Source organism: Patagioenas fasciata, chromosome Z, assembly GCF_037038585.1.
Source record: "Patagioenas fasciata isolate bPatFas1 chromosome Z, bPatFas1.hap1, whole genome shotgun sequence".
Lineage (NCBI taxonomy): Eukaryota > Metazoa > Chordata > Aves > Columbiformes > Columbidae > Patagioenas > Patagioenas fasciata.
In genome coordinates, this window is record NC_092560.1 from 48,758,054 (window position 1) to 48,784,717 (window position 26,664).

Genomic DNA, 26,664 nt, shown 5'->3' on the forward strand with positions numbered 1-26,664 from the left:
AACCAGAAAACATTTCAGCTCAACTTTCAAGTTTGTCAACCATGCTGGTCTTGCAACTTTCATAAGCAGTTTTAACAAATCATCTGGGAATAAGACCTTCCATGCACATTAACACCTCCACATATTAACCAAAGCATCTGAGCTTAAGACAAGAAAATTGTTTTCCTGAAAACTGCCTGTCACCTAATGAGAAGCACCTAGAAGGAAAAAAAAAAAAAGCCAAAAGATATTATTGTTCCTGCAAATATACACTCAATGGTGGGATTATTAATTCTGTTTTGAGCTGAAGATATATATAGATACACAACACCGTTATTGCTTTTGGTGATACAAGAGCGAGCAAAACAAAGAGGGAAGACAATCAAAGCTGATAGATAAGCAAAGCAAAGATTCTTGAAGCACGTGAAAATGCTGATAGTGCTGTTCTGAACTCCAAGAAGAGTTCACATGTCAATCCCCAATTGATTATCACTATTTATCATTAGCACTGTATAATCAATATGGTGCAACTAGATATCACAACCTACGTTTACAAGAACATCCACTTAGGTCATAGGGAGTCCTCAAGTATTACTACAGCAAAACAGGGAACACTTCATACTAGAAGGGCAATACATACTTTCATGTTTTCTAGACAAAATTAAAATTATAAACATAGCTGTCCGCAGTGATCATCATCTCAACAAGGCAAGCCATACCACAGATCACCCTTGAAACTTATTAAAAAAGGAAGATGAACATAAATGCACCACCAGCTGGAATAACTCAAACATAGTTAACTGCTTCATGCTATTTTTTTTTAATTGATTGGAAGGTTGTGCTAAGTACAAAGCTTTCTCCTCCCCAGCACCAGTGCCCTGTTCCAGTCTGCTGAAATGGTCCAACAGAGGAAACTCTCACCCCCAGTACTCTGTCAGGAACCCACCAAACTCCTCTCCATTTTTGCAGATAGGGTAACCTGGATCAGGATCTAACTAGAAACTCAAAAGGCAGTACTATCACTCCCCTATCATATACACTAAGGAGAAGCTGGATCATGCCAGATAATGTGATAAGCCAAATAATCTGTGTTATTATTGAATACTTTGGTAAAGATGACACAGAAACACACCAGTGATCCTGGCTGCAGACAATCCAGAGTCACTCACATGAGCTCAGGCTCAGAACTGGCATAGTCATCTCTCCATGAGTATCTCCTTCCTTACAAGCCAGATTTTGCATCCAAGGGTAACAGACAGTTGACTATGAATTGCGATTGACTGAGGACAAGTGCTACCTTTACACAATGCTGTTAGTACCTACAACAGATATTAACTCTAATCCCAGAGCTGCTCGAGGAATTGGGTATTATGGTTTTCTTGCTTTTAGAAAAGTGTTCGAAAGAGGCCGTGACAAGGAACTGCCTAATGACTGTTGGCCGTACTCATTATGATCCATGTATTTCCTGAGTGATGGTAGAAATACAGACAGGAAGAAGAGATAGACAGACAGGCCAAAACTAAACCTAAACAAACCTGGTATACTTGCAGACCATGAAAAAAAAACTCTAGAATTTTCCTTCAATAGTAAACAGGGACTTTTCACCCATCAGCTTCAAAATAACTACTAAAGATTTAAAACTATTTTTATGCCCAGTTGACCAAAAGGGAAAATGAAAATGGAAAAACGGGCCTGGCTTTCAGATGTGGTTTTGATTTGCTGCTTTCCATCCTCCCTTTCAGGTTCACTGAATACAAAACCCTAAAGCAAGTCTAAAAATCAGACCATAAATGATTTGGCTCAAAATTGTTCAGCCAATGTGACAGAACTGGATTTATAACAGTGGTTGCCAATTTCAAAACCAAGTGCCTTACTCATTAGACAAAGACCCTGTCATTTCAACAGACTTAAAAACATGAAGTCTCAATAAAACTCAGTTAAAACTATTGGATTTTTGACACCTTACAGTTTTAACTACATCTTGTATCCTGCTAGTCCTTTGTGGCACAGCAGCCGGAGGATCTTAAATCCAGTCTCCCTGCCACATCTTCCTGTGTATCACAGTATTAACTGTCCTTCATATCACACTGTCTGCTTGGTTAACTCAGGCTAAAATCAAGACTAAGTGCCTCCTATACACCCTTACTCTGAATTTTACTGCATCTTTCAAGGCTTGCAGCCTTTAACACATATCCAATTTTGCCAGCTCCCCTCTCCCTTTAGTTCTGCCCTCATGGTTATTCTTGAACAACAGCACTGTACCAGCAGTACTGCTACAGGATTAGACATAACCATTTGGATGAAGAGCCCTTGCCACAGCTCATTTGCAGCCGTAAAGGGCATCACAGTTACAGACTTCATAGAAGTCTTCGCACCAATCCTTTGCTAATTCTCAGAAGAAAGGCAGCAGCCAACATGCCTCCTTGCTTTGCTATTCCTCAGTTGCCAGGAAAAACCCTTTAGGACATTAACATAATTTCAGAACTTGTAAGGAGATTTTGACTTCAAGCATTGCCAAGGCTGCTCTCACGTTCAGTGCGGGCTACAGCAGGCCCTAGCCAACTGTGAGGATCTAGAGAATACAAAGTAACTCACATTTGTCCCAAAACTGTCAGATTCACAAAGGGAATCTGTTAAAATGGTCTCTATTCATGCTTTGTTAGTAGAACTGCTCTGAGTCAGCCTGGGTGGGGTTTTTCTTTCATTGTAAGAGAAAAGAAGGAATAAAGAAGGAATTGGTTGAAGTTTAACCAATGAAATAAACTCACCTGTACCGATGTTTATAACCTATGGACCCAAACTTGCTGAATTTTCTTGACAGAGAGTTTGATTCATTCTCTGGCACTCTATGTAGTTTGAAAAACAGAACAGAGTAAGTTACATAGATAGGTCACACAACTACAGTCCTCTTCCCAAGAAAATTAAAGAGAAGCACAAACTTCGGGTTCAAAAAAGCCCAACTTTCTGCTAGTCCCTCTTCATCCCTACCTCCAGGCAGACGGTTATGGGATTGGGAGCTCCACAAAACCACATGTTTATGCCCTCCTCTTTTGACTACACACAACTTTATTTCAAGGTCTACTGTAAACTGTTGGCAACAGCAGCCTTTTGCTTATTATTTCACAGGAGCAGGCAAAAATTTTAAAAGAATTCTAAAACAAAAGAAATCCCCAAACTACTAAATTTTAAAATTGTTTCACGTCATTGTAAGAAAAAGGAAGGCAAAGGCTTTTAAAAACATTCTAGAACCAAGAGCAATAATGTGTTTCCAGGCAGCAAGCCTGTGCTACACCACTCTGGGCATATAAAGAAGTTTCTTTCTCAATATAATCTCCCTCCTTTGGGTAATGAAACCACAACTTCTGCGTCACTCACCTGAAAAACATATGATGTTCTACACAGCATTTCCAGAGATGTTTGCATGTAGTCTTGTCATGTGCTTCAAAAAAGAAGGAAGTTTCATTGCACTGAAAACAAATCAATATTGTCAGGAAGGATTGCACCAGTGAGGTGAATCTTCATGTACTGAACTCAAGAACCATCTCATATGCATGTATATAAAAAAAAAGATGTAAGTATGAAGAAAACCAGGTTCTATAAGTCTGTAGAATTCTTCATTTAAAAGAGGTTTCCTTTTTGGTTTCTCATTGCATGAAAAAAGATAAATAATTATTTAAAGAATCAATTCCTTAGCCAGAGAAAAACAGAAGAGAAACGAGATTATTGAAATACTTCTGTTTCTTCACTCTTGTTCACAGATATCAGCTTTTTCCTATTTTAAAAGTATAAAGTTTTTTTCAAATAACATTTCTGATGTTTTCTGAAACCACAGCTCAGATGTCAAGCAAAAATATTTTCCCAAGGCTCTATTTAACATTATGCAAAAAGGCAAGAATAAGTGAAAGAAATAAACTCAACATTTGTGATGAGCTAATATGAGGCAACAACACAGAGAAAATTCACCAAACATATATGTAGAAAAGAACCAAGGTAAATCTGGAAATTAAAAAAAAAAAAAAAAAAAAAAAAAAAAAGAGAGAGAGGAAGGGAAGATTAAAAAGAATTAAAAACTAGCTGATTTCAGAATAATTCAAAATACTAGGAAAAAGGTCAAAGGTAAAAACCATAAAAATCTACCTTAAAATCTCTTCAGGGAGACAACAAAAAAAGAACACTCAAAGCTTAAAAACTAATCACTGGAAACTGGCAGTCAGTACAGTAGACATGAGAAACAGGAAGGATGAAAGAGAAGTCAGACATACACAAATTACAAAATACTTGCAACAGGCAAGATGAAGCAACAGCTACATGACAGTTCTTATATCCAACAACCTAAACATTCAAATATGTTCATATAAAATACAATTCCATATATCTATCACTCAGTAAACTTCAGTACTTGGTTTTGTATCTGTGATTTGCACAAACAATGAGTAGTCCCACTGACTCCCGTGTGAATTCTTGGCGTGGTAGGATACAATCTGTAAGAAAACTGAGTCCTAAAACCATTTCTCCAATATGTCAGTTACAAAGGGAGTATGATTCATACCACTTTCGGCAGCTGATTTTAGGAAATGGATGCCCTTGCATTAGTCATACTTGCGTAGTGCCACACATACACAGGTAAAGAGTTCTGGCAAGTTCCTCCTACTCATCATTTAATGAAGAACAGTGACCTGCAAGCACCTTGCAAACTATGAACTAATTCAATATGTTCTCCAGAATTCAAAATTTCACCTCTAACAAAAAAAAACCCAGTTATATTTCTATTAACAGCTGTCAGTCAGCCTCACAAAATCACAAATTACCTGCTCAAGCAGCCTTTCCTCCACCTTGAAACAAATATCAGTATAAAAGACATAATCTGTGATTAGAACAGTTGAGGTTTCATTCCCTTAAAAAAAAATAAATAAATAAAGGAGAGACATACAAACGGGGCTTATTTTCTCACATGGATTATTTTAGTTCGTGTAATGGCTGGTTGGAACAGCCCCATGAAATATCCAAGAAAAGGTAAACATCATCTAGCCTTCCCCACAAAGCACATTTTCCTCTCTACGGCATCACAGAAAGAAAGAGGAGTACACTACAATACACAGCCACTGAGAATGCTGAAAACTAGGATTTATCTGAGCTTGCTATGTATAGCATTAAATTATTATACAGTACAGGGCTGTCAAACTCATTTTCAACAGGAGCCACATCAGCTTGGCACTCGCCTTCAAAAGGTCGAATGTAATTGTAGGACTGTATAAATCTAGGACTGTATAAATGTAACAGTAACAGGGGCGGAGAGAAGCCAGGGGTGTTTCAGCTTTTTTTGAAAGATTCTTTTTAAAATAAGGTATTTCTATAACATCATCTTATTATTAGCCCAGTTCGAATGCCACTGGAATTCAGGGAAAGATTCCCATCAAGGAAAAAGTTCTACTTGTCCATTTTTTCTAATTTTTAAGTTAACATTAAAGCAATCACTATTGATTCCATCATTTGAAGGCAATATTTTCTAAGGTGGAAGAAAGCTCAGCTGGTAAGGAAAAAATGTTAATGATTAAGTGCTGAAACATCTATACTTAGTATGCAGCAATCAAAGGCACTAAGGAAATAACTCTATAGATCAAATTTATCAACAAGTTATGGAATTCAGATGTGGAAAATGAAACAGATGCCTAAAAATCAGCAGATGGATCAACAAGCTTTCTGATTACACACTGAGGTTTATTTATTTGAATTTGAAGAAAAAGCACGTCTGAAAACTATTGCCTCAGAATGGATGCCTCTAATAAGTTAAATAGCAGCTAAAAGAGGGAGAAATAAAGCCTAAAATGTTCATTTAGATGATAGTTCACCAACACAGAGGAGACAATTCATAATTCTTCTACCATTTTTCATGGTTTTTTGTGAAGGATTCAGTAATTACTGCAACTAAGTCCAACATGACACTGCACACAGCACATCTAGGTTTAGAACTTCCTCCATTTACTTTTTAAGACTATTTAAGGCTTTCAAGAGCATCAAGATTAAACTCACAATCTGTAAATGCATATATACAAATTAAGCAGTACTGGAGGTAGTATAATCTTCCAGATGTAATCTTTTTGCTGTAAAGGAATAAACTGATTTTTATAAGTAAAGCAAAGACGACCTTACCTGTTAACACCATGAACTTTTGTTGCCATTAAAAAGTAATATGTTTAGCATCTTGGACAATTTTATTCTCTTACAGATACTGACAGTTAGTTGTTTTGTTTTGTTTTTTTTTTTAATTATTATTCTTATATGTCTGAAAAGACCTATTGTAGTTTTACTACTGCTTCCAGAGCGGTCCTGGTCCTGCGCACACTCTGGAGACCTCCCCTTTCCTTCCAACCAGCTTTAGTGTTCGTTCCTTTAGGAAGGCAGTTGTGTTCACCAAACAAGCAGAAAACTGCTCATATTTGTGTGGTGATTTTTGATCACAGCTGTGACTTGCACCATCGAGGCGGGAGGTGGGGCAGGACAACACAGCTAGAGGCTGCAAAAGGACAGGCATAACCATTGTGGCGGTGCCTAGTTGTTGAGCTACTGGATTATCTTCTCCTACTCTGGTAAAAGGCAAGATGCTAAAAAACTATGAGGACAAATATAAAATATTCGTCTCATTTCAAATGCTTTAAAAGCTTGTCCTGCAGCCTCCAAAACATGCTAAAGCTCATATTGCCATAGCCTCACCACTATTTTCATCCAGGGGAGGAGGGATAAGACTAGCACAAGTGATGCATGGAATCACAGAATCCTTTCAGTTGGAAGAGACCCTCAGGATCATCAAGTCCAACCATAACCTAACCTAACTCTAGCACTAAACCATGTGCGTAAGAACCTCATCTACACCTCCAGGGATGGTGACTCCACCACTTCCCTGAGCAGCCTGTTCCAATGCCTGACAACCCTTTCCATTAAGAATTTTTTCCTAATATACCATCTAAACCTCCCCTGGCACAACTTGAGGTCATTTCCTCTCATCCTATCACTTGCTACCTGGGAGAAGAGACCAACACTCTCCATGCTACAACCTCCTTTCAGGTAGTTGTAGAAAGTTATAAGGTCTCGCTTCAGACTTCTGTTCTTCAGGCTAAACAGCCCCAGTTCCCTCACAAGACTTGTGCTCCAGATCCTCCACCAGCTTTGACACCCTCCTCTACACTCTATCTAGTTCCTCAGTATCCTTCTTATGATGAGGGGCCCAAAAACTGGACACAGCGTCCAAGGTGGGGCCTCACCAGTGCCAGGTACACTGGCACAACCACTTCCCTAGTCCTGCTGGTGATACTATTTCTGATACAAGTCAGGATGCTGTTGGCCTTTTTGGCCACCTGGTTACACTGCTGGCTCATGTTCAGCTGGCTGTTAATTAACACACCCGGATTCCCTTCCACCAGGCAGCGTTCCAGCCACTCTTCCCCGAGCCTATGGCACTGCCTGGGGTTGTTGTGACCCAAGGGCAGGACCTGGCACTTGGCTTTGTTGAACCTCAGACAACTGGCCTCAGTCCAACCACCCTGTCCAGATGCCTCTGTATGGCCTTCCTGCCCCCCAGCAGATCAACACTCACACCCAGTTTGGTGTCATCTGCAAACTTACTGAAGGTGCACTCAATTCCTTCATCCAGATCATTGATAACGAGATTAAACAGAACTGGCCCCAATACTGAGCCCTGGGGAACACCACTCTTGACCAGCCACCAACTGGATTTGGCTCCGTTCCCCACGACTCTTTGGGTCTGGCCATCCAGCCAGTTCTTTATCCATCACAGAGTACATCCATCCAGGTCATGAGCTGCCAGCTTCTCCAGGAGAATGCTGTGGGATACTGTGTCAAAGGCTTTACTGAAGTCTAAGTACACAACATCCAAAGCCTTTCCCTCATCTACAAGTTGGGTCAACTTGTCATAGCAAGAGATCAGGTTGGTCAAGCAGGACCTACCTTTTATAAACCCGTGTTGACTGGGCCTGATCACTTGGCTGTCTTGTATGTGCCATGTGATTTTACTCAAGATCATCTTCTCCAAGACCTTCCCCAGCATCAAGGTCAGACTGACAGGTCTGTAGTTCCCTGGATCCTCCTTCCAGCCCTTCTTGTAGAGGGGTGTCATGTTAGCCAACTTCCAGTCAGATGTAGATAGTTTTACTATACTACCAGGTTATGAATAGACAGGCATTCACACAGGTAGCTACAGCCCTTATCTATTTTATCCTGCCTCTCAAATCCACCAGAAGACTGATCTGGCAGCGCCTTTGAGATCTCCACTAAACAGCTGGTAATTGGTACAACACTCACCATAACCTCCCCACGCTTAACTGAAAGACTGAAAGTGTGTTATTAATTCCTTCAAAGGAGACAAGTCAGAGAGGTCATTGCTCTACCTAACCACAAAACAACTCTGGAGCTGCTGGAGCTGACGTACTAGCTCAGGGGCCCACACTATGCTTCCAAACAGCTCCCAGCTTGCTTGGCTGTGGCAGTACAATTACGCAGCTTTCAAGCTCAGAGCTGCTTTATGCCCAGCTAGCTCAGTGCCTATGCAAGGCAAGCTCAGGTCCACCTGGAAGAGAAGACACAAATCTAAAATGAAAGTTCTTCCCTCTGGGGGCCGTAAGATCACTTGTTTGTGAAGTTCATGGATTTCTCCAAAGATAAAAGGGCCACAGGCAGTAGACTTAACACCTGTTCCATGGAGCACTGCCCCCATCCACAGATCAAAAATGTTTTGAAAACCTAGGATTCAGAGCGGGCTTTAGCTGCCATAATTCAAGACAAGACATGTTTCCACCAATCCGGGCTCAGAAAATTCAGAAGAAAAACCCAAAACCACAGTAGGAAGCCTGCCAGCACACAGACCACTCTTCCTAGTTGCACTGAATATTAATATAGCATAAGGAGAGATCTTGCCCCATTACCCCCATTACAGAACACACTGAATGCACAAGTAATACACATGCATGTACATGTAACAGAAATATTAATACTAGCTTTGAAGCAACTGCTTCGCAACATTATTTTTTGCCAGGTTAGGTACATACCTTGATACTACCAGTTGTTAACTCCAGTAGGAAATATGCTGTCTTTATATATTTACATAATGCATACCAATCATAGCTTATGTAACAGACAACGTATTATCATTGGTTACACAAGGTCAATCTTTAAGAACATTACCCAAGTCAGGAATTAAAATTACTAATGCTATGCCAGTTTGCACGAAGCATGTCAAGATTGAAACAAATACGTCCCAGCCTCATCCAATTTAAAAAAAGACTAAAGAACTTATAAAATGCTGACAGTAACACAGTGGCAATTAATTTAAATTTACGCAGGAATCTTAATCCTAGTTCTCCTTCAAAAACGTTCATTACTGAAGATTTTGCTATCAAGCCTTGAACCAATCTTAGAATCCTTCTAACATTGCTAAGAATGTTGTTAAGAAAAGCCAAGAAAACCCCCAACCAACTAAAACAGTCCAAAACTGTTCTATATGACGTAATAACACTGTTTGCTCATCTCCACCCTCCACTACCGTTCTGTCTTAAATGGGTGCAAATGTAAATTATACACAAGTCATTTGTACTTCTTAAACCATTCAAATCTAAGCTAAATTGGACTGTAGAATGGGAGGAACATCTCTCCAAAATCTTTTAAACTTCCCAAGAAACTGTGAGAGGAATAAACAAAATTTAAAATTCTTGCCTAGAACTTGTAACTCAAGATGGAATACAGTGTGTGATAGGGTAGGCAGGGGTACAGCTGAACCACCTTATTAATGTAATTATTTTTCAAGCTTCTGACACTTATACAAAGCAGATTAAAAAAAAAAATAAAGTAAATTTCCAGGGTTTTCTGAGGCTATTTAAAAGAATACAAAAATATTGTATTCAGATAAGTTTTAGCCACCAGAATGGGTAGCATTATGCGCCTTGGAAGTGCCTCACATCAGTGTTGGTATTGCTCCTGAATACAGTCTTTACCAATTTCACCTTATTAATTCAGCTGAGCTGGGCCCTATTATCTGACTAAGCAAGACTGCAGAGGAAGGCATGTCCTGAAATTATGTAAACCATTTTTAATGGCACTGTTTGGGGTTTTATTCTGACTTGAAAGAAAACCAATTTCAAAATACCTCAAAATACGAATTTCAGACTTACGAAAAACCCTTCTCTCAGAATAAAAATAAAAATATATTTAACAAAAAAAAAAAAAAGGGCGTTTTACACATTCAACAATTTCTGGTTTGGTGAAAGAGAAACATGAAAAGTAACAAGTACAGAAGCTTTGCATAAACTCTGCAAAGGAGTGAAATCATTCACTTGCATGTTCAGACAGTGCAGCCAAAGTAAAAGGTGTAGTTACAGAAAACAGTAAGGGGTTGTGGGGAACAGCACAGAAGTACTTGGTACCTACAGGCAAAAAAGCTCCACATCTCTCACTCCTGCATATTGTTACATTTACGTTCCCAGCCTACACAATCATCAAAGCATGTTTTTCTCTATTTTGTTTCATATCCTTAGTTGAGAGAGAAATCTAGGAAGCAAGTTGTGTTCCTCACACGGGGAAAGCACAGGAGGGGTGGTGTGCACCCCTCCGATTACCCACTTCCACACAGTGCCTCCATTGTGATTAGGCTCTGTTTTGCTGCATTTGACGGGGGTGGGGGGCAGCTTTTGGCAGCCACCTGTATTGCTGGATCATTTCCAGAAAGGTTACTCAACAGACATCTATGCTACCAGGAACTGTGCACAGGCATCAGATGCCTCTCTCCTTCTTAAAGGAAACTGCACAAAAATACACTTTCCGCATCTTCAAAAATTCTTTGTGATTGTTTGCCATGTTCATGGAGGCCTTCTATGCAGTCGTTGCAGTGGAAGGATTCTTAATTTTATGCTGTTACTTAGAAGTTTCACAAAAAGCCTACCATATTTCAAGCTCAGAATTCACAGCGTGGGTCCACTCAGGGGACGATAAAATACTGATTCAATGATTAACAGCACTGAAAAAAGAGTTTCTGTCAGCTGGTCCAGGTCATTAGTCTCCCATGTGAGAATAAGTCATGGATGGTCAAATATTAAGGACAGTATTTCGTTTATGAAATGGCAATAGCAGTAGCCTCAGGGAGAAAACATATAATATAAGCAAAGTACTGAAAAATAAAACCAAAATGCTGATGGTCATGCTTGCATACAATAGCAAGAGGTAAGCAGGAAAAATATGAAACAATTAAATATACAGGAAATGTTCTCATGGAAGAGATATGAAGAGATTACACTACGAAACAGGAAAGATGAGAGCACCTTACTTTGTTGTAAGACAGTAAGCACAAATGTCTTTTCCTCAGTAAAACACTGTAAAACAAACTCAGCAGCCATAAATATGGCTGACACAGGCACCCCACAATGTATTTTTAGGTAGCCTAAGGACATGAACCTGTACATTTAGACTGCCATGACAGCCATCTGTCAAGAAAATCAGTGTGTCTACTTGTGCCCCTTTAGTGGGAAGTATACATTCAAAGTCTTTTGGTAGGTTTGAAAAAATCTCAGATGAATTTATTGAAATAGAGAACAAAGAATTTACCACAAGTAACCTCATGCAGGGGAAGAGCAACACTCCATCAGACTGAACACACCAACAGCTCCCTCTTGATGAGCAGGTGTACCCCCAAGTGTGAATAAAAGTAACTAGTGTCTGGAAACACACCGCAAAATCCAGCCTGCACAGAGCTTTCACTACAATATGGAAAACATGATTCACACAAAGCACTCAATGTACTCAGAAATAAGCTGCTCTTCTTATTACATGACGTTAATTCCTTCATTATATGCCATAAAGCTCCATCTAAGGCACAGGAAATTTTCCATTATTTCTTCTACTCCTATATCTTTCCTGTTTTTCTCTCCAACTAATGGGACACACATCATGTGTTTCAGACTTGGTAGACCACATCTGAAACAAGGAAAGTGTTAACTCCCTGGGTCATAAAGTGATATGCCAGGAGGCAAGATGAAGTGAAAATGGTATGTTTATTCTCCTATTCTATACTGTAAGCTCATGTCCCACATGGAAGGACAAAGTTACAACATTTATTCCAAAAAACAGAGGGACAGAAGAAATCTGTGAATTTTTTGACCAATATTAGAGCATACAGTTGGATAAATAAACTGATGAGCTTTTTCTCCTCTGGGTGCAGAACAGCATAAATTGGTTTTAATTCAGAGACTAAGGCTAGTGTTTACTTATTCTAATAAATAATTTTCTTCAGAGTAACACCACCTGAATGTTTGGAAAAAAAAAATAAGAGGAAGATTTTTGTGGGCTATTTTCACCATTCCTGATCTTGTTAGGATATGAAACACTGTAGAAACACTTCCAATGAGTATTAGTTACAAAGGAGATTTTAATGATGGTACACACCCTTGTACTCACTATTCTCTTGAACAATTTCCTAAAAGTATCTGTCAAGACTTGCAATTACCAAGTTGCTGTCAAAGTATTTGCTTTACAATCACAACAGTGTTCATCAGCCATCAACATTCACAGTCTCAACTTCAGCATGTTTTCCAAAGCTTCCAGGTTTTCTGCTCAGCATGTTAAATCTCCACAATTCCACACGATTCAGACAAACACTATGCATTTGTGACATCAAACAGAAACTGCAGAATCACTTCAATGCAATTCACTCTAAGTAAAACTCGGACTTGTTTATACATGAACAGTCATTCACCCTTCACATGAAACATAGAGAGAAGTTTTCCCAACATTCCCCCAGTCTTTAAACAACTCTCTGATTCCAACAAATACACCAACAGAAACAAAATTCTCATAGATCACCACACCAAGTAGAAACAAATCACTGGGATAACAAAAGCAAAACTAGTCAGTACATCTGCAGAGGCACAAGAAATGCTGCCTATGAAAAAAGCAAGACAACTAGTCAGGGCTACACTTACATTTGCCAGAATGTACCAAATGGCCTCCTAAATGTACCAAATGTACCTAAATGTACCAAAAGTCATGGATGAGAATAACAACGACTACATAGATGACTGAAGATAGGCAGATAATCAGGAAATTAGAATATTGCCAGCAAGTTAATACTTATTTAATACTATAAACTTTCAACCTTGATATTCCAAAGAGACCTACAAAGTACTTCCAAAAAATAACTCAGCAAACTAAAGTTACAACTCAATCAGATACCAAAAATCATGGACTGACTGCAACTATTTTTTTTTTTACACTTCATAATTTTACCTATATACTCAACACTCTCCCCTTCCTCCCCGTACCACACATGCTTCATAGATGATAAACAGATTTATCTTTTTTTTCAACTGACTCTATCTTAAAGCCTCTTCTCTTGCTATTAACTTGCTATCCTTGCTCCACTGGAACCAACATTGTTTTCTCTCAAATGGTCTAATAGCACAATGAATTTAAACTCTGACAAATGGATTTCGAGCTACATTATGTGGCTGCTTCTGTTTTCAAACTGCAAAATTACTTGTGAGTAACACCTTTATGAGATTTCCTCCATTCACATTTTGGTTAAGATTAGCCTTCACTGTGGATTTAGCCTAGTTTAAAAGCACTTTGTAACACCATAAACAAGGCATTGTAGAAATAGTCTACTGTAATTTACAGAGCATGATATAAAATGATAAAGGTTTGTTACAGAATTCCTACTTCAGTACTGTTCTGCTGGAGTTCTCTCTCTTTGCCTGTAAAACACAGAAAATCTTTCTTGCTCCTCATTCTTTAATAAAACTGCAGTCGCTATCAGGAACATACTATATTTGATGATAATGCAATTTTCTTGCAGTAACTATCAATAAAATTAATTTCACATTGATTATTTATTGTAGTAAGTGTAAATAAAATAAATTAGATTTTGATGGACGCACAAAATTTCTCACTTCACTAGACCTGAGATTACCTTTTTTTTTTTTTTCTTTCAGGCTTAAATGAAAACTTACATCTTTTCCCAGGACTCTAAGTTCAAACTGTGTTTCCTTGAAGTGAACTTTCGTGATTCTAGGCCTGTAACATTGGAAAAAAAGACAGATAGAACTTCATCAGATTTTAATTTCAAGCATAACAAAATATGAAGTTCTATATACTTTCAAACAAAGACAAAAAGGAATTCAGAAGTAGACTTTATTTTCAGATATGCACCAGATAACAGGAGAAAATTAGCAGTATTCAAACATTTCAGCATGATATGGTAAAGGTGAACTATTTCTTTCAATACTTGGATTATCAAAGAATTTATAATCTGTATAGCCCAGACAAAGATTAGGAATTCCAAGTATACATTTTTTTAAGTGATACTATTACCCTTTCAAATAGGTATCACAAATCACAGCACCACTGTTACTGTTTTAGCACAAACTGCACATTTAGATTATACATACCAAAAATATTTTCCTACTTGTTTTTTATTCTTGTAGACAACAACTCCTGTAGGTGTCAATCCTAAAAAATATTCAGACTTGTTTTCACCCTAGAAAATAAAAATATATTACATTTATACAGTTAAAAGTTGTATCACTGTAACAGTAAGTCTAGTGAAGTCAGTCTGATGACTGACTTTGAACATAGTGTTTCACTCTCTGTGCAAATGGGCAAGAGAAAATGGCAATGAGGGAAAATATAGGAGATTCCATATGCCATGGTGAAAAAGAAAAATAACTATTTTTTTTTAGGGAATTACTTTTGGCTATTTAATAAAAAGCCAGAACTCAGAAACTAAGCTCTTTATTCAGACACAAATACAATAGATAACATGACTTTAAGCTGAAGGCAAATAGTGATTTTCCAACCTGTTCTGCTATAACATAACCTCATAGCTGCCTTCGCCCTCTTAAAATAGTATAACCTGCATATTGCTACCAAGTGACGTAGCTCCTTTGAGAGATTCAGAACATTTGTTTGTTCGGAATGGGTACTGACACGCAAGGAGCAGTCACATGAATCATCTCGTCCAAAGGAAACCGCTCCTGAGGTCAGTATCCAAATCACAAGCTGTGTTGGGAAAGAACGGGGTGAAAACCCTGCTGCCAAGTGGCAAAAGGCCCCCGCCTACCCCACTTACAGTCAGTTACCAAACTCAGATGGACGCTAAACTTGAAAGAGTGAAAGCCTTAGTGCATGAGTTTAAAAGAAAGTCAGTTGCAAAAGCTCAACCACCTGCCTACTTGAGGTAAGGAGAAAGAGCCCTGTAAGCTCTAAAACAGCAGAACAGGAACTGCAAAAAATATAAACTGTGAGATGGGCTGAGTGTAGAAAGTGTCCTTCTGCGTGACTACTGATGTGCCAAAGCTCCAGCACAACTGGAGAGCTCTGCCTGTGCTCCTCAGTCAACTAAGAGCTAAAAGCAACTTTTGTTTTAATATGACCAAATGAGGAAAAGAACTGCATCTCTTCATGTGTGCAGTTTTAGTCTCAAATGAGGGCTTTTGTTGCTGTTGTAATATAAATAGAAGCGATTATATTAATGGGTTAGACTTGTGCATATTACAAGTCTTGCTTCAATACTCAGGCAGGGTTCTTATTGCACAGCAAAGCAAAGCAATGAGAAAAAAAAAATTCCAGGCTCTGCTAATTTAACATGAAATTGTTGCATCATGTTGAATCTTGTTCCAGTAACTCCCCCAGTTTTTGTGGGTGGGAGGCTCACAGAGCATGGTACATGAACACAATTAAGCCACAGGGTGCAGTAAAAAACCACTTCATATTGCAGGCTCTGTAATTTTCATCAGGAAATACATACTTAACTTTCTGGTAGTATCTTGATTTCTTTATTTCCTTTCACACACAGAATCACAGAATCTTAGGGATAGCAAGGGACCTCAAAAGATCATCTAGTGCAATCCCCTTGCCAGAGCAGGAATGCCTAGATGAGGTTACACAGGAATGTGTCCAGGAGGGTTTTGAATGCCTCCAGAGAAATGACCTCCTGTGTTCCAGTTTGTAGCCATTGCCACTTGTCCTATCATTGGTTGTCACCAAGAAGAGCCTGGCTCCATCCTCATGACACTCACCCTTTACATATTTATTAACATTCATGAGGTCACCCCTCAGCCTCCTCCAAGCTAAAGTGACTCAGCACTCTCAGCTTTTCCTCGTATGGGAGATGCTCCACTCCCTTTATCATCTTTGTGGCTCTGTGCTGGACTCTCTCCAGCAGTTCCTTGTCCTTCTTGAACTGAGGGGCCCAGAACTGGACACAATATTCCAGATGTGGTCCCACCAGGGCAGAGTAGAGGGGAAGGAGGACTTCTCTTGACCTACTAACTACCCCGCTTCTAATACACCCCAGGATGCCACTGGCCTTCCTGGCCACAAGGGCACAGTGCTGGCTCATGGTCATCCTACTGTCCACTAGGACTCGGAGGTCCTTTTCCCCTACACTGCTCTCTAATAGGTCATTTCCCAACTTATACTGGAACCTGGGGTTGTTCCTGCCCAGATGCAAGACTGCACTTACCCTTGTTATATTGGATTAAATTTCTTCACACCCAATTCTCCAGCCTGTCCAGGTCTTGCTGGATGGCAGCACAGCCTTCTGGTGTGTCAGCCACTCCTCCCAGCTTGGTGTCACCAGGAAACTTGCTGATAGTGCACTCTATTCCCTCATCCAAGTCATTGATGAATATATTGAATAGTACTGGTCCCAGTACCGACTCCACTAGATACAGGCCTCCAACTAGACTCCGCCCCATTGACCGCAACACGCTGGCTTCTTTCCTTCAGCCAGTTCACAGTCCACCTCACTACCTGATCGTTCAGTCCACACTTCCTCAGTTTAACTATGAGGATGCTGTGGGAGACTGTGTCAAATGCTTTACTGAAATCAAGATAGACCACATCCACTGCTTTGCCATCATCTATCTACCTCGTTATGTTCTCATAAAAGGCTATGAGGTTGTTTAAGCGTGACTTCCCCTTGGTGAAGCCATGTTGACTGCCCCTAGTGACCCTCTTATCCTTGATATGCCTTGAGATGGTGCCAAAGATAAGTTGTTCCATCACCTTTCCAGGGATGGAGGTGAGGCTGACCGGTCTATAGTTACCTGGGTCTGCCTTCTTGCCCTTTTTGAAGACTGGAGAGACATTTGCTTTCCTCCAGTCCTCAGGCACCTCTCCTGCCTGACTGAGGATGTCAGGACTTTTATAAACTACTGACATCTAACTCAATGAACTATCTACATTATATCTCCCCATTTGAACTTCTGATTTTCTTTTATTCAAAAGAAACCTGCCACAAGCACAATAATTCAAACAAGACAGAACTACGTTTCCACCAGGAGCACATAGCCTCCAGGTGATGACTTGGATCCAATCTCAACATCCATGCTGTTCTACAAAAGAAGTGGAGGGTTTTGCCGAGGCAACTTCCAATGCTGCACAATGCAACAGAGAAAAGGTGGAAAGGTATTCTGGATCTTTAGCAAAACCTTCACAACAAATATTAAAAAAGCCAGACATGCTGCTGCTACTTCACCCTAGGTATTGCAATAGTATTGAAAAGGTTTAAGGACACACTTGCTGTCATTTACACATTACATTAAGGTGCAAATTCTTGTGCCAAAGACAAAAGTTATAACCCTCTCTCATCTCTCCTGACACTAGGACTGATTACATATTTAGGTGAATTTTTTTCTTCCAGAGTATAACTGATTGTCTTTTATAGGTGAAACAGAATCACAGCCTTGCATTTGAAAACCATTAGGCTTCTGTATGTATAACTAAATGAATCCCCTTATTTTGTAAATGTGTCTTCCTTTGCATTTCTTAAGTACAGGGTTTTCTTTCAAGTTATCCTGTAGCAACTAAACTGCATAAATACCCTTCCCCACATTAGTACAAGATTTTTTTTTTTTTTTTGTTACCAAGTTCAAAATATTCAAACAATACTTACATAAACAGGATGGAGATCCACTCCATACATTTCCAGGGATTTAGCCACCCCTAAGAAGTTTGCTTCTGCTTCAGCAGGAACCTGACCCCTGTGAACAAAAGTCTGTGTAAGAAATTTGCACTTCCAGTCAACATACTAAAATAGATCATATTAATAAATACAATTTGCTGGACAGGTATACAACCCTTCCTACCATTTGTTTAGACTGTTATTATCCTTTCAGCACTGTACTTCTGCTCACTCCAACTGAGACTGGACAGCAGGCACAAACTTTTAGTAACCCACCTGCTGTAAGATCCTACCACAGATATATTCTATCATGTATACAATGTATGGCACTACAATGGTTAATCTTTTCCCTGTTGTCAGAAACACACTTCAGACATCCCATTTTTAGGTTTGAATATGCAAAGTAACTTTTTTTTTCCACTAACTACATTATTATTAATAAAGCAGGAATGGAATGATTGACTGGGGTACTATTTACCCATAGCAGTGCCAAAGATACAAAGGATGTCTGTCTGAAAGCAGATTTCATTACTTCAGATAAAATATTCCTGTCTTCATAAAATCATGCCTACAGCAAGCCACACCTACTGGTAACACCCAAGTCTGCTACTGTGAAAACAAAGTCTGGAATCTGTCTCATGAGATTACCAGTTTCAAAGGTCCGGTTTAACTTCCTATCTGCAAGTATCAATTCATCAGTTAAAAACTACCATCAGTTGCACGCTGGTAGGGGAAAACTAGTGAGAAAAAAACTCTGGCTATTAAGAACATATCTGACATCACTGATGAAGGATTTACTTTCAAAAAGAGCAAAAAGACTAAATAAATTTAAAGACTTCAACAGACAGACTCAAAATTTAATTTGTTCTTCCCTTCATAACTGACGTTGATACAAGTGTAAGACCCTCTGTTGCAAGCCTGAAATAATTGAAGCTGCATTTTCATCTTTACTCCTTTTTAATATTTCTGTGAAAGCTACCGGACTTTTATCAAGAAAGTACAGCACATCTTGTGAAAATATAAACTCAAAAAGATGCATCTCCTGCTTCATCCTTTGACTATTCTCTTGGGGAAACACTTCACTGCATTTGCTGTCTTTCAAATTCAAGGTGTGAAGTAAAGCTCAACATCTTGACTCTAGGCCTGGAAAAGTCCTACCATATGCACATTCTCGCTTCTTGTCTCCCCATTCTCTCCAGTCTAGAAGCTACCTTCCAGGTTTTCCCAACTTTGTGTTATGCCTGACGAGGCAAAAAACACATTCAATGTGAAAGATGTGAAACAGCAGTGCTAGCATGAATGTAGTTGTACAGGTATTTAAAATACCTTCTTTGTATCTGGGAGATGGGCTGCTTCAGTGCATCTTATCCACACAGCAGCACTGGTACTGTGTCAGGTGTTAGCCTTTCTTTCCAAAGACTCCTGGAAAAGCACTAGAACTAATGCCTGTAAGAAAAATCCCTTTCTTCAAGACCTGGATTTCCCAGTAGATCTGTGATTCACCTCTGTATACACAATATGCAGAACACTGGCTATTCAGCATGCCAGCACTCTCACATGTGACGTCTTTTATCCACTTCTGCTATAAAAATTTACTGCACAGCTATTGAGTTTTTGTTTTTGTTTAAATCTTGTTGGTGGCTCTCAGAAATGTAAGCAAAATGTTCACTGGAGCAATATTGACTTACTGAGTACCCAGGCAGGCTAAGTCTCAGTCCTGAGCTAAATGGATTACCCCCTTAATGAATCAGTGCTAGAATGCAACATCGATTTAAATACTGCTGTTAGTGTTTCCTTACTGACCATACTTAGAAAAATGCTTATATGCTTATCCCTATTCTCACCTACCTCTGAAAGTACTAAAAGGCCTGAATGTCAAATAAGTGTGTGTGCATGTATAAATCTTTTCACAATGGTACATACTTTATAAGAAAGTGTAATTGCAAAACTACTAAAAGAAGTAAAGATGTGACCTAGATCTTCTGAGAGAAACAGGTGGAAGCCAGAGGAAGAGATCCTCCCAAATGCAGATGGAAAAGATAGAATGTGAAGGAGAGGGGGAATGTCAGGGACTGAAAGAATTCTCATCGTTACAAAGGGTGTTTCATTTTTCATTCTGACCATGTATGAAAACACAAACTCTTCTCAGCATCATACAGCCTGACAATACACTTCAGAACTACAACAGTTCTTGCAGTTGGTAATGACAGAGCAGGCAATGTAATAGCCATGCAGCTGACATGCACCACTCATTTAGATGGACATCAGTTCCACTGATGGCTTTAAACAATATTGAGGACTACTCTGAAAACTAACTATAATATCAGGGGTACTTTAGCTTTCCTTATGCCCCACGGACAGCATGTAAAATCAATTCAAAACGCATGAACAGCTGACATGGCAAGCACCAGTTAGTCCCAGATCTGCTGCAGACTGGAACAGGCAATGTCAGAGGGCCAAGACAAGCTCTCCCATTTGCACTGAGGAATCACATCCCTCCTCCAGCACCATGAGCATCTGCCTCCTCACTTGCAAGTCCTAAAGCCACTGTTTGCACCGCCAGATGTGCATGACAACATGAGGTCACCACACCCTGATATCTGACCTTGGGATTGTCATGCTGGTTTCCAGATGGGACAACAATCACAGTAGGCAAGCTGCAGAGAATCTATGCAATCAGAAACTGCCCCCCAACCTCTGACTTCCCTCACTTTGATTTTGAAACTTTCTCAAAAAACTGAATCCTGAATGAATCTCTGAATAGCTGTTGTGCCATGTAAAAATCTGAGAGATGACCTGCAACCAAAACCAGTTTATCTGGACATAACTAGTAGAAGCAAGCTACATGTAGTGCCACAGCTGTCTTGCAAAAAAAAGCCCTGCACTTCCACGCTGAACTCCAGAAAGGATAAAAATGTTCTTCCAAACCATATCATAAACCTGTCCCTACAAATGTCTCTGGTACATGAGATAATTTGGGATATGCTCTCAGCCATTCTAGATTCAAACTTCTTAACTAAAGTGTGGAGAAGTCACTGCTGGCAGTACTGATGACTGTCAGGTAGAACTAGCAATGGGTACCTTAGTTTCACTATCTTTTCTGATGCTGCTAAATCCCTGACAGCTAACTGCAGTCAGGCAGCAAAAGAGTATCAGAGTTCTAGATCAATAAGTGTATAAAAACACTAGAGACAGTGTTACAACAGTTATCAGTCCTCTTCACAACCACTGCTCCCCTAGCTTCTGTATTTAATCTTCAAGGTTATAAATTTTTGGAGGCAAATGGGTCTTAATCCAATTTACTACACTAAAAACAACAAAAACCTGAGAGAGAGGAATGAAGGTTGCTTAGTATCAGTGCCCTGGTACATAGCAACTCATCTCAAGTTTCATTTCCCAAAAACAATCTCTGTGATGTTGAACCAAACAAATGCTCTGTGACAAAGTTTCCCATCTCTGGAACAGAAAAAAACCAATACTTTTTTACTTCATAAAAGGTTCTCTGTAATGCATCAATTACTATGGGGCCATCAGGCAACCACACAGAAATAATTATTGAACAACAGACTCTCTTCCCTGAAAGAGAAAGCTCAGGTCGATGTGGCTGCTGGCACAGAGTTCAATTACAGATTGAAGAGCTGTGTGTCAGTTAATACCTATTCTCATTAAACAAGGCACAAATAGCACTAACATGCAAAACTATCCAGACTGTGGCTTCATTATAGCAAAAGAATCAAGAAATCTAGATCTACATACAAGATGGCTAGCTTTGATTATCTCTACATTAATTTGACAAAGCATATGATGAACATACTCATAAAATGTTCTTTACTGTTCACATCTTAACAAATGGTTATATCAGAGTTGCACCTAACTTGGATTTGTTAGAACAGGCTTCTTTATACTTACCAGGAACATGAACTTGGAGATAAGCAAGTAAACGTTTACTTTGGCTTTATATACAGCTGAACTTCTGGCATGTATTTTATTTTCAAAACCAATTTCATGTTTTGCATTTTTGAAGGCACTATGGTCTAATATTTGGAACAGCACATTGGGAAGCCAAATATCTCTGATTTGCAGTGCTTTCACATAGTGAGTGGCAGTTCGGCCTCTGTTATTCATACATGAAGAGTACCTCAGTCTAAAACTAATCTCACTGCAAGTATTTCATACATACAAGGTCATTTCTAAAGATAAGTAGGAGGTACAAACAGTGGCTCTGAATTGCTGGGGAGATTTTTATATTTTTTGTATGGCCACATTAGAGTTAAAACGCCTCTTTAAGAAGACTACGTACACAGCTGCTGCAAATGCATCCAGTATTTAAGCTATATTCACACAGGATCACTTTCTGACTCTGCCTTCTTTACTGGAAATTATGTTCTTCGCCGCAACTGCCCTATGAGACTAATATGCTTTTCCTCTCTATGTTGCTGCTGTTGTTCCTCTCTCAAATACTGACAGAATCAATTGTGCCAGCGGTTACTAGTTCTTGTCTCCTGGCTACCCTTATTGCAGTTTAGCTTCTCACTCTGTTGACAAATAATCAAGGGAAGGCAATGTATGTACAAATTGCAGTATGACAGAAAACCAACAGGCTCCAAAAGCAGCATCTTGAGATCCACCATCAGGCAGAGATTACCCAGAATGTCAATGATACATATACAAGTCACATGTTTTGTGTCCAAGGTGATTAGTATTCCAACAACTGGAAGCTGGAGAATTGCAGTTTTGCAATCTCTATTATAAAATGTATCTGTCCTTTCCAACTTTGATGAAGGTTAAATTGGTACTGCATGAATCTCCCGGGCCTATTGACAGACATGTTTCGGATCTCTGCAGTTCTCCTTTGTCCTGTCTGAAGTGCAATATTCTCCTCCCACAAACTCTTCAACAGTTGCCCCTGCCAAGTACCATAACTCTTGCTTATTTGCACCTTCTCAGCACCTTCTCATACATGAGAAATGTTATCAGGTACAGTTTCAATGTCTGTGAACTTGTGTAGTGCCTTGCTCAGTTTAAATCAAAACTATTTTGAGGGCCACAAGATACCCTGTGTTTCTACTGCTTTAAGGTCAAATGCAAAGTTTTGGAATTTGTTTGGTTTTTGTCCAGAGACCAGCACTTTTATTCAGTGCTGCCTGTTTCTAGCTGCCACTTTTTTTCTTACAAATCACATGTTCTTTCTTACAGTGGAATCCTTTGTATTGACCACTGCCAATATGTCTTATGTAAGATATATTTGTTCATAAAATGAAAGAACTTCATGCCTGTAAAACCAAACTGTCTCTTTAATTCACGTAGATGTCGCAACTGAGGTTATCACTTAATCCATGGACATACAAACTACTTTCCTGGTACCTCCTGCGATGTGAGCTGCTCCCACAAAGATTCACGCAGGTTGCTACAAGCACTCCTCATTACCACAGCTAATGATCTTGCAAGAAAATAGAGGCTTCACGGTACCAAGTGCTGCTATACATTACTAGATTAAAATTGGTTTTGCCCTAACAGTTCATTTGAATACACAGGGCATTATGAAGAAATGAAATGTTACTAATCTTGTCTTACAGACAGTAAACTGACGCATGAACATAAAAAGCAACTTGCAAACCATCTGTCCTGGAACTGGGAACTGAAATCACAGATTTTTATTTCATTCTTTTTAAGTAAAAAAACAGGAGGAAACAGGAGTGCAATTAAAACTGCTGGTTCTGAGACACCCATACCTAGGTATGACAGACATTGTGTTTCCAGTTATTGTCCCGCTCAGTTCCTAAGCCAACAACTCCAATTATGTAAAATGTTTCCTGTTTATGTGGGACATGCAGGATGCCCCGTATTCTTTCCTTGGGTCTAGAGACCTCCACTCTGCACCACGAGCTTCTCCCTTACTACCAAGCACCTATAAATTTGATTTTACTTGACAAGTTCCCAATAGTACTGAATTCTTACATCAGAGTTTTGTGTATCCGCTCTATGGCATCCTCCAGCTCTTCCTTCTGGTCTGGAACAAAGCGGTACTCCGAGACATAACCTGCAGTGTGCTTATACGGGTCATAGTCCCCCAGCTCAGCTACAGGACACATGAAAAAAAAGATATGTTACACATTTTCAATGCTTCATGTTAAACAAAAAATATGTTAAGTAATCCACCTATTGGTGCCAAGCCACCTCTTTGCAACTGACTGTCAATTTACCATGTAGTCAGTTAAAAAACGCAAAAACAGTATAGAACTGTTCACATTAGCACACATAAAACCAAGAAAAAATGTCTTCAGTCACTTTAAAAGAGAAATGGAAAGTTCAAAGAGCTAGAGGTTTTGATAGGAAATCCACCACTTCTATAAGGGGCAGATATATTTTTTTCCAAGCCAGTAAAGTTGAAATTTGATTACCTATATTTTTTGGCAGCATATGTATAACAAGTGTAGAAGAAAAGTCTAGTTTTTAGATTGTCTATGCCCTCACAATAAGTTGTAATATTATAGATAGAGCTGATCCATATTCTTGCTGAGACTCCTAACATAAATGTCAGTGTGGGAATGCAAATGGATACAAATAACCTGAGACATCTAGATGTATGCCCTCCTAAGTCTCTTGTGAGGAAACACAAAACTTCATTTTCAATAAAATATCATTATATTTCCTGAGCATTAAACTCACTATCAAAATCCAAACAATTTTTAAAAATAATTTAATGAATAGTTGAAATAATTATATTTGGAACAACCATGAATTTGCATACATTAGTCATGTCAGTTTACATGTCACAATCCAATTATAAAATTAATACACACCTTGGTCAGAACTCACTTGTACTGATCTTAACTATAACTGCATCTATCTGAGAAACTCTGCAAAAATACTTCAATTTTTTAGTAACACTACACAAAACTAAATAGGCTTCTCTGAGAAAAGTTCCATGGATGGAACCATGGATGGTTTCTATTCAATGCGTAAGCCAAAAAACATAGCCAAAGGAGGCTTCAAGAGCCAGGAAGAAAAAGACTCATCAAGTAACTCATGTTTCTTTCCAGAATTTAATGACATTTCTAGAATAAGACAACAATCTGCTCAGTAGAGACGTTCAGAAGTTTTTGTAGAAAACGTCCATAAAAACAATGTGGTTCATGCCCACAGCAGAAATAAGAGCATGAATAACTACAACAGCAACAACTCCAGCATTCCCAATAGGAAAACTGGTATATTCTGTAAAGTGTGCCATGGGTACTGATTTTTCCACCATCACCACTATAATAGTCTGCAGAATTGACCACAAAAGGAGGAAAATAATTCATGACAGGATCTGCCTGGAGACAACGGGTGACACCCAGACACAACCTGAATGGTGAAAGCAGGGAGTGTGGCTGGAGAAGGACATGGGCAGAAGCTCCGGGAGAAGAGGTGGCCTTGCCTGCTACTCCAGATCTTGGCAGCTGCCAGCTCCATCAGGAAAGACACCACTGATACCATGACAGGAGCAGAGCTTCTTGGCTATTACTGATTTCCCATAAACACATTTCATTTCAGTTTGGAAAAGAAAAAAGCACAGTCTGCATAGCACCCTTGGAAAGGCCGTTGATGGTGGTGCTGATGCTTTGGGTTCGTATTTTCAGTAACTGCACAGGCATTTCTGAGGTGTCTTTATATAGTTTGAACAACTGCAGGCTCTAAATAAAAGGACAGTGCTTATTTTATAGAGTCAAGGGGAATGTATGCTTGCTGTTGCTAGGACTAACTTCAACCCACTGAATAAAATATTTGCAATGCTTTAACTCTCCTCTCTCACATGGGCTTCCTCATTGTTTTTCAACAGAATATCTGAGATTAGAATCACAGGAACAGGGCTTTATGCCAAAACATCAGCTCCCCATACTCTAGCCACCTTACAAAATGACTAAAGGCCAAGAATTCATTCTTTTTACTCATGTCTTATAATACAATGAAGATGTCACCACCATTACATATTTTCCTGCTTCATACTTTCCGTATTTTTTCAGGGAAGGCACGTATGTCAGTGAAGCGAAATGAACATTGCAAACAGTTTTTCAGAGTATGATGTCGCATTTCTTAGACATCAAAATGAAGTTAAAAAACAATTGTACAAAAATAAAAAATGCCTGAAATTTTATCTTTCCAGAAACATATATAACACACCATAAAATTCTATATAATGTCCACTGCCATTTCATAGACAAGTCATGCTGCCTTGTGTAAAATGGAAATGAAAGGATTATTTTTAATGTTGTATTGTGTTGTTGAGTCAAATTTGGAACTCCACTAATATAAATAATCTTTGCTTAATACAGATCATTCATGAGAAATCTAAATTTGACTTAGAACAAATTACAGATACAGGTCCCAGCATGGCTCAGCATATGATTTTTGATTGCCAAGTGTGTTTGAATACAGAGTTTGAGCTGTAGGGTGAAAGGAATAACTACTTTATAGACAGCTCATTTCTAATTGATTGCTAGATCTATCAAGTATGCAGGATGTAACATCCCCTTCTGAAAAGCTAACTACTGGTGGGTAAATTCAGATAAATGACAGACAGAATTAAAATTCTTCACTTCAGGTCAAAACACATCCTCCCTTCAAGCACAGGCACATTCATATTGACATAATGTAATTTTTCAAAGAGTCTTTTATTTGACAGACTTTGTTGGCTGAAGGCTGCCAATAGCTCATCAAATCTGTAAACCTCCTGATGAAGTTTT

General features: G+C 39.0%; 1 protein-coding gene across 3 annotated transcripts in view; it reads right to left on the reverse strand.

Annotated features, from left to right (window-relative positions):
* EPB41L4A (erythrocyte membrane protein band 4.1 like 4A) overlaps positions 1-26,664 on the reverse strand; it is a 131,198-nt gene that overhangs the window by 41,844 nt on the left and 62,690 nt on the right. For all 3 annotated transcript variants that reach the window (XM_071802872.1, XM_071802874.1, XM_071802873.1), the window contains 6 exons: positions 23,897-24,017; positions 17,930-18,017; positions 14,421-14,509; positions 13,983-14,046; positions 3,355-3,446; positions 2,748-2,825 (listed from right to left, as the gene is read on the reverse strand). In XM_071802872.1, the coding sequence (XP_071658973.1) occupies positions 2,748-2,825; positions 3,355-3,446; positions 13,983-14,046; positions 14,421-14,509; positions 17,930-18,017; positions 23,897-24,017 (532 nt within the window). The remainder of the gene's footprint in view (positions 1-2,747; positions 2,826-3,354; positions 3,447-13,982; positions 14,047-14,420; positions 14,510-17,929; positions 18,018-23,896; positions 24,018-26,664) is intronic.